At 43.3% G+C, this 14,114-nt stretch overlaps 1 protein-coding gene across 5 annotated transcripts in view; it reads left to right on the top strand.

Annotated features, from left to right (window-relative positions):
• Positions 1-14,114, top strand: part of CAST (calpastatin) — a 101,021-nt gene that overhangs the window by 48,327 nt on the left and 38,580 nt on the right. For 3 of the 5 annotated variants that reach the window (XM_075932101.1, XM_025182416.2, XM_006118682.4), the window contains 5 exons: positions 4,400-4,459; positions 7,844-7,909; positions 12,154-12,204; positions 13,234-13,290; positions 13,687-13,803. In XM_075932101.1, the coding sequence (XP_075788216.1) occupies positions 4,400-4,459; positions 7,844-7,909; positions 12,154-12,204; positions 13,234-13,290; positions 13,687-13,803 (351 nt within the window). The remainder of the gene's footprint in view (positions 1-4,399; positions 4,460-7,843; positions 7,910-12,153; positions 12,205-13,233; positions 13,291-13,686; positions 13,804-14,114) is intronic. The other 2 variants (XM_014571325.3, XM_006118683.4) reach the window with 1 other exon arrangement.

Genomic DNA, 14,114 nt, shown 5'->3' with positions numbered 1-14,114 from the left:
CAGCAGAACCTGGGATCAACTGGGGACTCCCCAGCTGACCACGGGTTCCATGTGGAATGTCCCCAGAACCCAGGACCAATTGGGGACTCCCCAGCTGATCCCGGGTTCCATGGAAATGCCACGCAGCGCTCAGGATCATCTGGGGATTCCCCAGCTGACCCCGGGCTCCATGTAGCGCTGCCACCTTGAACCGCTGCCTAAGTGTTTCAAAGGGGCAGTGCTACACAGCTGATCCCGGGCTCTATGCGGTGCTGCTGCTTTGAAGTACTCCTTCTTTCACCCACTTCGCTGCCTCTGATAGAAGCAGCAAGGGGGGTGAGGGAAATCCAGTTAGTTGACTGACTGTCCGATAAGCACTTGGTTATCGGATAGTTGACTAGTCCTTAGCATCCTTCATTGTGAGCACTATTCCCTGTAAGCTGGGTGCTTGTATGGCCATTCAGGAGAAATTCCAGTGCTGCCTAGCTGATTAGCAGAGCACTCACAGCTAGGTTTTTGTTTCTCTTGGTGGTGTACATTCACACATGCCTCAGTGCACATTGCAAAATGTATTCCACACATGGATGGAGAAGATTAGAGAAGCTAATTGTTTGGGAAGGCAAAATATCTCCCTTCTCTGCCTTATGATGCTCATTCAAGGGAAGGGCCTGAGGCAGCTGAAGTCCTTGAACTCTGGGGAGTTGAGCTCTCCATGGTGATGCTTTCCCCCCAATCCCCATTGCCTTTATGAGGTGGTGGGGATGGGGAGGCTGCTGCCACCACCCAGCCCCTGTTCGTGGTGGCCCTGGCTGAACGCGGCTAGGGACTGCTCTGCTGGCTCATGCTGGTCTGGGACGCTGCACCTCTACATTTAAAGTGCAGAGCGACAGCGGTCCAGAGCTGGCACAAGCCAGAACTGCTCGGTCCTGGCTCTAGCTGGCTCCCGTTGCAGCTCTGTGGAGGGCCCCCTTATCAACTAATCATGTAGTTGATACAAATTGTATCAACTACACAATTAGCCAGATAATTGCAGTTTAACATCCTTTGTTTTCACACCAACCATACTTGAGTCCTTTCAGGGAGAATGGCGAGTAGATCCACATAATAGTTGACCCACCAGGACAGTTCTTCTTAACCCCTTCATCTCTGTTGTTATTTAAGAACAGACATCCCTAATACTAAGTGAAACTGTTCTATGAGGTGTTTTGGCAAGAGATGGAAACTGTAGCTTTTGTTTGGAGTAGTCACATTAAACAGACTGCCTTTGGAAAAGGCACTTGAATGCATTGTCAGCTATTGGCACAAATTGCAATGCTATGAGTATGCATAGTGCTTAAATAAGAGGAAGTTGTGAATACTTCTTAATGCATATATTTCATCTATTTTGTCAGTGTAGTATAGGTGAGAAAAATGTGACTTCAGAAGTATGGTGATGTACTATTACGTGTTTGGAGTGATGTGCTAATTTGTGTCAGTGTGTGTCATTGCATGACAGTGTGGGTAGATACTATGAGAAGGGGTGGCACAGATAATCATTAGTCATCTAGCAAGAACTCAGATGACTTTATGTGTGTAATCTGCTTCTGTCTGAGGGTATTGTGTTGTAAAAAAGATATAGAGATTTTATCCCCTGGAGTTTTAGCTATTACCTGGTAAGGATAGAAGAGGTTGTCAAAAGAACTCTTTGTTTCCACCCTTTATGTACAAACCCTTTATGGATTATGATGCCTTTTGTTTTCAGAATATGCCTTTACTTTTCCATTTTTGTATTGCATCCCCTCTTCTGGAGAGAAAAATGGATTTATTTACATACGGTATGCAGAATGCATCTATGGTTGAGGGTCAGTTGTATCCCAAGTATATCTGAAGAAAGTAAACCTGTTACAGGTTGGACCTCCCTTGTCCAGCACTCTTGGGATTTGACTGAACCAAGGGAGGCTGTCCCATCATAGCCTGTGCTGAACTCCTGCCCCCTGCCTGCCTGCCTGTTAGTGGCTTCCCAAGCTGGAGCTCCCTAGCTGCCGCTGATGGACCCCGAGCTCTGTGGCCAGGGCTGGATCTCTGTTGCTGCTGCTGACCCCTGCTACCTTCCGGCCACAGGAGCAGGATGCTCCGTGTCTGTCGCCCCCCAGAAACATGTGGCTTCCAGCTGAGTTTCTGCCTTCCTGCCCAACGGCCTGACCATTCTATTCTTGGAATCTGTGAGAGTCCTGGTTAAAGGAGGTACAACCTATACAAATATGTCCAGGATACAAGAATAGGAGAGGAGTACAATCCTGCTAGTAACAGTTAATTATGTAGCAAAGCTCCACTGTTTTCTTAACAAAAGTGACACTATTCATTCAAGTTACATTTCTGGCAGAAATATATTTTCCCACAAATTTTTACATGTAATAATATGTAAGAATCCTAGACTTATTCAGTTTGTTTATGAAACTTTGTTATAAACAGCTTCTCTGTTGATCTTGTACAATGTTTCCTTTTCGTTGTGAGACTTCTATATCCATGGTTCCCAACCTTATTTATACTGAGGACCAGAAAACCCATTCACAAACTTTTGACAGGCTGGTAACATTTTATTTGCATATATGCAAATAATGAATATGAATATATAATGTTACCAGTCCCCCTCACTTAGCCTTACGCGGCCTCTCAGCTGATAGCTGAGTGCTGCTGACCAGATCATGGCTGCTCTTAGGCTGCCATGACAGGCTCCGCATGGCCCTCCCACCGCGCAGTGAACATCTCTTCCATGTCTGGGAAGAGACTCTGCCCCATCCGGCGCTGGTTGGCTGAGAGGTATGGCAGGACACACCTCTCCCAACAGACATGGCAGGAGGGGAGGCGCTAGATGGTGTGCACCAGTCCTCAGAGCCACTGCTGCCTGGCAGATAGTGGTTCGGGCCGTGGACCAGCATTGGGAATTGCTTTTATACAGCAGACAGGGAGATAAAAATGACTTTTTAAAATAGAAAAATGTGACTAAATCCACAGATGTGGCAGGCTGCCACATAGTTCACTCTGCTGGTTGAGTGTAGCACTACCAGTCTTTCCTGTCTCCTCTGTTCTTCATACACTGGTCTGTGCTGGAGATGTGACTTAGCCCTCCAGGTGACCCAAAAATATACATAACTTCTTCCAGGATAGCAAAAGTCAAGGTAAAAAATCCCCACAAAAAAGAAAGGTTCTTCAGCTTTTCAAGGATTTCTGTTCAGGCCACTCTCTGGAATACCTTTGAATACCTTTTTGATTTTAGGGTAAAGTACTTGACCTCCCATGCCTGTTCTCCTGGAGTACCATTTTCAGCTGTTGCTGGGGTTCTTTCTGTGTATCTTCCCCTGCACCAAGTTAGAGCACTGAGTTTCCGGGCTAGTTCACCTGCAGTACTAGCCTCCTACCTGCGGTTCCACTTCCAGACTGATCTCTTTCAGCCTTTTGGTGTCCATTAAACTATCACCTGCTCTTCCTTAGTTCTGTCCAGGCTGGGAAGCAGGGAATTAATTACAGCTGGGGTATATCTTCAAATGTGCTGTAGCTCAACTAGAAGATGTGGGCCTGATTCAAGGAACCAGTTGATGAAGTTCTGTGGCATGTGTTACACAGGAAATTAAGCTAGAAAATCATATTGATTGCTTCTGGCCTTAAAGTCTGTACATCTAAGAGTGTATATTAAATGTTATTTTTTGGCAGCCTAATAAATCCAAGAGGGTGAACGTCTTTGAATAAGCATATTAAAGTGTGTAAGAATCCTGTTTTTAACCTATACATTTCAGTATCCATCTATGTTTCAGTATTGGAGAGCAGGATTCTTACATATTCAGATATTCAGTTGGAAATCTGTTTTCAGCATACTTCAAAGAAAAGGCTGTTTTTACAGTAGATCTTGGGAACCCTACCTATTCACAGAGAAGCAGAGTAGGGTCATGTCTTCACTAAACAGAAGATCATTGTTGTCTCAATTGATCTTCCCGAGTTTGATTTAGCGAGTCTAGTTAAATCTTACTAAATCAAACTTAGAGAGCACCCCCATCGGCAGGTGGTACTCTTCCACAGGCAGGAGTAAGGGAAACCAGTGAGAATGTTTGCTTCCATTGGCCTCCCATTATGGGGATGGCAGGGAAACTAAAAAAAAAATTATGTTGATTCCAGCTACATAATTAACATAGCTGAAGTTGCGTATCTTGATTCAGCCTTCCCTTTTAGTGTAGATCTGGCCTAGGGTTATGTTCTCCTCCAGCGTGACAGAGAATCAGAATAGACGTGATAGGCCTAATCTCCAGTCCTCAGCCTGACTTTTATTTAGCTTGAGTTCTGTCAAGACTATATACTTGCACAAGACAAACATCTGTATTGATACTCATCTAACGTTTTAAGTGAAGGTGAAATTGTTTTGAAGTAATGTTTTGAATTTTTTTTCCAGACACAGCCCCCTTCTACAGTTACAACAAAGGCACCAGATATGAAGCCCACCGAAACAAAGGTATGAAGTCCTAAGGAATGAATCTTTGCGATTTGTGACCTTGATTTTACTTCAGATTCCATCGCTAACTCATTAAAAGTACATCTACACAGCACCCTTACCTCGAAATAAGCTACCTTATATCGAGGTAATATAAGTACCTTATATCGAGGTAATTTTGAAATAGCTTATTTAGAAAATTGGCACTGTCTACACAGTACCAAATTTCAAAATAAAGCGCTATTCTAAAACATCCCTTAACCCTCGTGGAACAAGGGTTAAAGGGATGCCGGAATAACACACCCATTTTGAAATAACGGGCACATTTAAAGACACAGAATAGCTATTTCGGGAGACTTCTGGTATCCTGAAATATTGCCACTGTCTAGATGTAACCTAAGTGACCTTGATAGAGCCACTTTTCGGTATCGTAATTTCCACATCTCCAAAATAGTGTATTTTGTATGAAAAGCACTTTGGCAACTGTGGATTAAATTAATTACTAATATAGCATTTCAGCTTATTCAGAGACTCTGAATTATAAACTTAGTTCCTGATCCTGCAAATCCTTTATTACAGGTATAATTTTATTTATGTGAATAGTCCCATGTGAATTGTCCTAATCCAGGATTTGGGCCTTACTTAGTGAATGTGAAACACATGTTCTCATTATTTATACTGTCATTCCTTTCTACTACCTTCCTTCCTTTTTTCTTCTAACCTTGTACTGTGTCTTCAGTAAGATTGCAAGCTCCTCAGCACAAGGAGTTGTTTCGTTTATGTATTTATAGAAAGGGACCTTAATCCTGATTTGGACTTTTTGGTCACTATCATAAAATTAAAAGTATGATAATGATGATTTTCCTTCTCTCTGCCTGTGTTATAGTCTTGCTAAGGATCAAAATATTGAAACTTATAAAAATTCTGCACTCTAGAATAGGGTTCTTGCTCATTTAAATACCTTGTCAGCTTTCCAAACCAGATCAGGTAGGGAACAATAAAGTGGTGTAAGACAGGGATTTTTCTAATGTTATATGTATGTGAACCTAATGCCAGACTGGTAGGCCTAAGTCTGATCATGTCCCTTTGAGGTGGAGTCCACTGTCAGCCTGTTTATATTTGTTAGGATTAGGGGAGAATCCACTTATCATTCTGTAGTCTGATTGAGCAAGTGATGTTTCATTTGCCAAACTTCTACAAATAAACAGTAAAAGTTAAAATTTCAAAGCTGTAGCATCTCTAAAATCCCCAGCTACTTGAGATTATCAAAATACTTCTGGGTAAAAAGCATCTTTCTTTTTCCTTTGTGCCACTTGTGCCAATTCAAATAGAGCAATGCTGTAATTCTTCAAGAAAATTTATTCTGTTCTTCTAGCAGTCATTGCTATAATGGATGTCAAAATGCCTAATTTAGAAATATTAATCTCCACACACAGTCCACAAGAGCCAGCTACTATACCTGACAATAAAACAGACAATTATTAAAATATCATCTAATCCTGCAAAATCATCACTACTCATAAATGTAGAGATTTGTTTTTGTCAATCACTAATTTAAGATGTTTGCTTATGATCAGGGCTCGCCAAGTAGCGGCAAGCCCTACTCGCCAGCCGTGTGGTTCGGCATGCTGCGCATGCGCTAACCATGCTGCGCATGCGCTAACCATGCTGCACGGCTGTGCTGTCTTGTAATCTACTTGCCACAGGTGAGTAGATTACACTAATTGTCAAGCCCTGCTTATGATGACAGATTAATTATGAACCCACATGAAAGAGCGAACTTACTCCTAACGTCCTCTTTAGATGTGGCATTATCTACATGATGGCAACCAGCTGGCCATCTGTTAACAGATCCAAAATAAGCATATTTGCAGGAAAAAAACCTTACCTATGGTCAAGGGCCATGAAGTCCTGCCCTGCAACACTTGGGGACTCTTGAGCATGGAGTCCTGCAGAAAATTACTGGCCTGCCATTACAAAGGTAGAAGTGATGCTGCTTTTCCTTGCCCTTTAATAGCTCATATATAGTTCATATTTCCTCCTTGAAGGGGAATTGGGGCATCCAGAGGAATCTCCTTGGAAGGAAACAGAGTTTCTCGGGAATAGAGCTCCTTGAATGTCAACTGTTATTTCCTGTTCGTAAGGGCCTCCTTCTAGTCAGGACCCCATTCCCAGTGATCTGCTTCTCAATTGGTGTCTGTGCCCTTGCCTCTGCTCTTCAGAGGCCTATTTCCCATTTCTGTTCTCTTCTATCTTTTCCCTTGCCCCTGAACTGCTCCTTTTTTGCCTTCAAGGCTGAATGTCTGATCTCCTTCCCTGAAAGTATGATCAGCTTTGCCCTGTGCAGGTGGGAGCCACTGCAGCTATAGCAGGGCTAAGGGTTGATGCTTCATGGGGTTACCATGTATGAACCTCAAGGCCTTGTGTGCAGGTGGCTGGTTGGTTGATTGAAATGGGGAGGGGAGAAAGAGAGCAGTGAGGGTGCTGTGGAGGGAAGAGGTGAGTGGGTTGGGTGATGGAAGTGCTGCGGGGGGATGAGCAGAGCTTAGGAAGGAGGGCAGTTTTATTTTAGTGGTCCTACTTTGAATGCATATTTGGGGACCCATCATGAATCATACCTCTGATGAGCAGAAACCTAGCTGCCAATAAAATAAGTCTGAAGAGGGAGTGCCATGAAGGTGTATAAACTTAAATAAACACAACCAAAGAGGAGTTGTCCTTCAGATCCTGGAAAGCTTCTTTACATCTTCAAGTGTACCTATTTTGAAATGTAACTTCTTTGTTGAATGACAAATAAAGCTAGCCTCCAATTACAGTTCCTCTCCCCCTTCCTACAAGACTGGGTACCTCTCATTGTTCTTTCACTTTGCCTGTCCATCTCCTTGATGAACTCTGAAAGCAAGATCCTGATTGTTTGTTTGTTTGTTTGTTTGTTTGTTTGTTTACCCTCTTGTAAGGTCTAAACAGACAGGAAGAGGTTCAGTTTCATTTACAAACAAAAACACACCTAGTTACAGATTTTATTTCCTACTATTACCGATCTGATGCCGCTTGTCCTGTGAACAAGTCTGTTTAATGTATTTTTGTAAAATTAACATTAGTCTCCTCCCCAAAAAATGTAAAACAAAAACCATCCAGTAAATGTACCACTAAATTCAGAGAAAGCACTACTTGCACTATAAGAAAATAGTCACATGTGGTTACTAATAAAAGTATTGGTAAAGTGAGCAGCACGTAAATTTGAATTTAACTCTCAGTAACAAATAACTCTTGCAGTCTGTCCAGCTATTTTCATTTACAATTATAAATGGTAGCAAAATACTTGTATCACATCTTTCCTGCAAGTCTCTGTGTTTCTTGGGAAATGTATTTAAGCAAATCCCTGAATTTGTACTTTAATACCAGGCTACTTCAAGCCATAGCCAGACCAGCGGACAGCAGTCTCGCAGCAGGAAGAGAAACAAGGTTCAGGTGATGCACAATTGACTGTCTCTCTGTCTGCAGTCACAGCAGCAGCAGCAGCATGTTTTCACCATGTAGCACTTACCCCCTGAAGCATGAACTAATAATCTTCTGTTTCAGTTTTTCATTTATCATGCTTATTCATACCGTAGTCTTCCTTATGGGCCCAACACACCTTAGAGAGCAATTGTCACAAACAAACACTTTGTCTGTTGCATTTCCTTTTTGTGCCAAACTTCAGCTAAAGGCAGCTCATGGCAAACATCTGTTGTTTTAATTCATAATGTAGTAACCTTAGAACAAAATTTCTAGCTTCATCTCTGCACAGATATATAATGTTCTTGGACCAGAAGAGCTGGCAGATTAGGATGTTTGTTTTAATAGATGATTTACTTAACTGATGGTGTTAAGTGTGTGTATCAGAATATGTACATGTCTTTGTATGCGCGCATATATATACCTACTACATAGACCCCAGCAGTAGGGGTCTTGAACCCACTGGCTATAACAAACAAATGGCTTGGATCCCCAGAGGATTCCTTGTAGAGGATGAACTATAGTGTGCAAATGCATGCATACAAACTGTGACTGCATCTGAGAAACAAAGCTTCTTGATCAATTTTAAAGTATGTGGAAAGTCTAGAAAGTATCAGTACGTTTAAAATGTGTGGTCTATGAGGTGAAGTAATTTATTTTCGGTGTGGAGTACAAGGAATTTCACTCATTACCTCAAAAGTATTCCCTGCTTTCTGTAATTTGCATTATTATTTACTGAATACATTATGATGTGGTGCTATATACCTTAATCTTCAGCTTCAGAATCTTTGCACATGCACATACAACCTCAGAATTTCACATGTATATCATATAGATATATATTTATTAATTGTTGCACATTATTAATAAACTATTTAGTAAACTTCACAGAGGGATCAACTAATGCATGTAAAACAAATTCCACTAAATGGTTTATAATGACTCTGAAGTAAAGGAAGAAAGCTTACAAAATTACAGTAGACAAATTGCACATTGAGATAAGTCAAGTGGTTATATCCATTGCTTTATTTTAAATGTGGTTCTATTGTAGAAGACTCTGAAGATGTTTCCTTATTAGTTTCTCTGACTCTAAAAGTGCCTGCCTTTACAAGTAAAAATACCTGTTTTCTAAGTGATAGTCTGAAGTTTAGCTTCAGATGTAAAAATCAACTTTCCATACGGTCACTGGAGCCATGCTTTCACTCAGTATTTATGCAGCTAAAACTTAGAAAGAAAGCTGTTAATTATACATGATTCTCTGAAATCTCCAGCTAACTCTCCAATAGCTGTGTTAACTTTGCAGAAGTACAGTAAAACCCCTAAAAATAATAATAAAATCAGGCCATATCAACTACATGGCAAACCATTGCAGAGTAATGCTGCTCAGAGAGGGTATGTCTACACTACCACCCTAGTTCGAACTAGGGTGGTTAATGTAGGCAACCCAAGTTGCAAATGAAGCCCGGGATTTGAATTTCCCGGGCTTCATTTACATATTGCCGGGCGCTGCCATTTTTAAATATCCGCTAGTTCGGACTCCGTGCCCGCAGCTACATGCGGCACGAACTAGGTAGTTCGGATTAGGCTTCCTATTCCGAACTACCGTTACTCTTCGTGGAACGAGGTGTACCAGTAGTTCGGAATAGGAAGCCTAGTCCGAACTACAGGCAGTCCTCGACTTACGCGGATCCGACTTATGTCGGATCCGCAGTTACGAACGGGGCTGCCCCAGAGTACATGTACTGCGGGACCTCGCGGTCCTGCTGCCTGTGTACTCTGGGGCTTTCTCTGTGTCTCCCTGGTCTGCAGACCGACCCCCCCCCCCCCCGCAGCTTTGCAAAGCTGCAGGGGGGCTCGGGTACCGAGGCAGCCCAGGCGCGCCTGGACTGCTCCGCTGCCGGCTTCCCCGCGGCTTTGCAAAGCTGCGGGGGGGCTCGGGCAGCGAGGCAGCCCAGGCGCGCCTGGACTGCTCCGCTGCCGGCTTCCCCACGGCTTTGCAAAGCTGCGGGGGGGCTCGGGCAGCGAGGCAGCCCAGGCGCGCCTGGACTGCTCCGCTGCCGGCTTCCCTGCGGCTTTGCAAAGCTGCGGGGGGGGGGAGGCTCGGGCAGCGAGGCAGCCCAGGCGCTCCTGGACTGCTCCGCTGCCGGCTTCCCCGCGGCTTTGCAAAGCTGCGGGGGGGCTCGGGCAGCGAGGCAGCCCAGGCGCGCCTGGACTGCTCCGCTGCCGGCTTCCCCGCGGCTTTGCAAAGCCGCGGGGGAAGCCGGCAGCGGGACAGCCCAGACGCCCCGCAGCTGTCCCGCTGCCTGCGTCCTGAGAGGCTTTGCTCCCCGTCTCCCTGGTCTGCTGGTCTCCAGCAGACCAGGGAGACTGGGAGCAAAGCCGCGGAGGACCCAGGCGGCGGGACCGCGGTGCGTCTCGGTCCGCCGCCCGTGTCTTCCTGGTCTGCTGGGGTGGGGGGGCGCAGCTAGTACGCCCTCCCCCAGCAGACTAGGCTTTTCTCCGGATGCCTGTGGCAGAGCAGCTGGGGTGCTGCCGGTTGGTTCCACAGCGCCGCTCTGGGCGCTGCTGGTCCAACCCAGCAGCACCCCAGCTGCTCTGGTCCTGATTCAGCCGCTGCTGGTCAGTTTCAGCAGTGGCTGAATCAGGACGCCTGGGGCAGAGCAGATGGGGTGCTGCTGGGTTGGTCCAGTAGTGCCGAGGAGCGGCGCTACTGGAGCAACCCAGCAGCACCCCAGCTGCTCTGCCCCAGGTGTCTTGATTTAGCCGCTGCTGAAACTGACCAGCACTGACTACAGGAAGCCCGAGGCAGAGTTGCTCTGCCCCGGGCTTCCTGGAATCAGCTTCTGATCAGTTTCAGCAGCAGCTGACTTAGGGACGCTTGGGGTTCTTAAGTTGATTCTGTATGTAAGTCAGAACTGGCGGTCAGTTTCAGCAGCGGCTGAATCTGGACGCCAGTTCCGACTTACATATAGATTCAACTTAAGAACAAACCTACAGTCCCTATCTTGTACGTAACGGGGACTGCCTGTACCTAGTTCGTGCCGCGTGTAGCTGCGGGCACGGAGTCCGAACTAGTGGACATTTAAAAATGGCGGCGCCCGGCAATATGCAAATGAAGCCCAGGAAATTCAAATCCCGGGCTTCATTTGCAACTCCGGTTGCCTACATTAACCACCCTAATTTGAACTAGGGTGGTAGTGTAGACATACCCAGACATATGTGATGGACATAGCTGTGCTGGCAGAATACCTAAGGGTAAATGCTGCTTTTCTGGCAAAACTGCACTTTTACTGATATATCTCTGGCTAGTTTATTCTAGAAAATTAGATTGACCCTAGCTTCGTTACTCATAGGTGTGAAGAAAAATACACACCACCGACGAACATAGTTATGATGATCTAATCCTTGTGTAGATGATAGTAGATTGACAGAAGAATTTATCCATTGACTTAGGTACTGCCGCTCTGGGAGGTGAATTTATTATAGCAACGGAAGAGCCTCGCTCATCACTGTAATAATTGCTTGTGCTTAGTGGTTTAAATACAGACATAGCCTTATTTTGCTTGGGGAGATGAATAAGCTATGCCTACAAAAGCACTGTTATGCTAGTATAGCTGTGTCCACACTGGGAGTGTTTTGCCAGGATAGTACACCAATATATCTATACTGGCAAAGCTCACCTGATGTAGACGTGGTCTCAGTAGAGTAACCAGATATGATTAGAAGCTTCTGTCTTCAGTAACTTTTCTAATAATAACCACACTGCTTTATTTGTTTGTAGGAATTCATAACCTTGCATACACAAGACAGTGATTATACTTTCTGTACTTTGCATTTAGATGATTAATAGCAATATCATTTTGATGTGGCTAAAAAACCCTTCAGTTTGGGAAACTGGAATTATTGGTTATTTTTGCTCATTTCTCTTATTTCATGGCCCAAGTAAAATGGTATATGTAAATCATATATGTGCCTGTGTGTGAGTATTTATCCTCTATGTTTTGGCCCTGCTCTGGTAACTTAATGCATGAAGAGGGTCCTGTGCCCATGTGTGGTAAACTGGAGGATGAGGGCATTATTTATTTTTAATTCAAATATATTTGAGTGTTTGTGTGTGTAAAATAGGCAGTATATTTTAAAACATAAGATATTCATCATTAAAAAGAACTAATCTGTTTTGATCTGTTGTTCTGAAGCTACTTTCTTATATATTTTAGTCCACACAGGCTGCAAAAACAGAACCTGGAAAAGTAGCACAGTCCGCGAAGGTAAGCTATTACTTCTGCTGCTTCTGTTGAATCATTGTGTGTGCCTCTTCTTCAGAAATGTTAATAAGTGTGCCACTACTGGAACAGAGGCTCCCCAGAGGCTTCTTATATGGGAGAAGAAAACAAACTTGCACGTAGATGAGGTTGGAAGTGGAGCCCAGGGTGTCAGGAGTTGACATAGCACACTTTTTGGAGCTCAGATGCTGTTGGGCTTCCCCTCTCCCAGAAGATTTTTAAGTAGAAACCAGCATTAATCCCGCCCTGTGTCTTCTGTCTTTTTAGGGCATGTCTGGGTGGGAAAGAATAGAGAACTCTGATGTCACTGACTATAAGGGAAGGAAGTTGTTCTTAGAGCTTGGTGCAGAGTCTGTTTTGCTGCATGGCTGCCTTGGAATTCACAATGATACTTTCTAGACTTCTCCTGCTTGCTTTCCTGCAGAGTTTTCCTAGGGAGAGGAATAGGGAGCCCTATCTGCCTAGTAGATATCAGGTTTTTAAAAGTTGTTTCTTTTCTATCTTCTTTGGTTGGCAGGTGAAGGAACCTTTGAAAACTGGTTTAAAAAAATCCTATCAACCTAAAGAAAAGAAAAGCAGAATGATTCAGGTTTTTTTTTTTCAAGAGCATATGCAAAGCTTTATTCCATTTTTATTTTTGCAGAAGGTGAAAATACACCTTTATAAAGAAAGATAACCCATACTTACGGGTTCTGCCAAGATGTTTTCTCTCAAACTTTGAATTGTGACTGAACGAAGAGAAATTAATTTTCACAAACCCCAATTGTTCTTTTTCTCATATAGCTGTACTAGCTGAGTTTGAACTGTGCCTTGCCTTGAGATTACTTAAGAGGCAAAAGGGAAAATTGTGCATCCCTAACAATTGGAAAATAATAATTTCCTTTTTCTCTAAATTGTCTAGCAGAACATATGAATGTTACATATATATTAAACTAGTCTAAAAATCATTAAGGGAAGACCTCTTAACAGTTAAATATTTCCTAATATACTCTACTATATCTGTATTATTGACAGCCAGCTGATTCTCAGACTAAACATCAGTCTGAAGAGAAGCAAAAGAAATCTGGTGGGGTGAGTTATTTACATTTTTTTTCTGCTTTTGGTTGGTTGGTCAGTTTGTTAGTTTCTCAAAACAAAAACACAATAATACGAACATCTGTCATATACATTAATAGCTGAAGCAAAATGCAGGACAATGTAGCACTTTAAAGACTAACAAGATGGTTTATTAGATGATGAGCTTTCGTGGGCCAGACCTACTTCCTCAGATCAAATAGTGGAAGAAAATTTCTTCCACTATTTGATCTGAGGATGTGGGTCTGGCCCACGAAAGCTCATCATCTAATAAACCATCTTGTTAGTCTTTAAAGTGCTACATTGTCCTGCATTTTGCTTCAGCTACCCCAGACTAACACGGCTACATTTCTATCACTATTATACATTAATAGCATATTTATGATTATACAGGCAAAAAGCCCATCCAAATCTCCTGTAGCAAAAAGTTCCAAGCAAACTAGTCCAGGAAAAACAGTCACCAGTCAGACTGAACAGTCAACGCAAGTGTCTTCAATAGAAGAATCAAAGGTAAAGCAGAAGTTGTGATTTGTTTGTTTGTTTGTTTGTTTGTTTGTTTGTTTGTATTGAGGGAGAACCTACTAGCCCTAGCCACAGTTCCCATTGTGCTAGGCATGTGCAAACACTGAACAAAAAGTTTGTGTCCCAAAGACAGACTGCCTTTTTTGAAGGCATACGTGACAAAGATTTTTGTGCTGCATTAAGCTAAAGTCTAAGCTATATTAAGCATGTATAAAACGTAACTCTTTGGGATTTAATGGGACCTTTTGCATTTTGCTTATTTAACCTTAATACCTTGAATGTACTTATTCAAAAGCACT

The sequence above is a fragment of the Pelodiscus sinensis genome, chromosome 6 (genome assembly GCF_049634645.1).
Source record: "Pelodiscus sinensis isolate JC-2024 chromosome 6, ASM4963464v1, whole genome shotgun sequence".
NCBI lineage: Eukaryota > Metazoa > Chordata > Testudines > Trionychidae > Pelodiscus > Pelodiscus sinensis.
The sequence above is the reverse complement of the archived record's forward strand: the minus strand, read 5'-3'. Positions and strand labels throughout refer to the sequence as shown.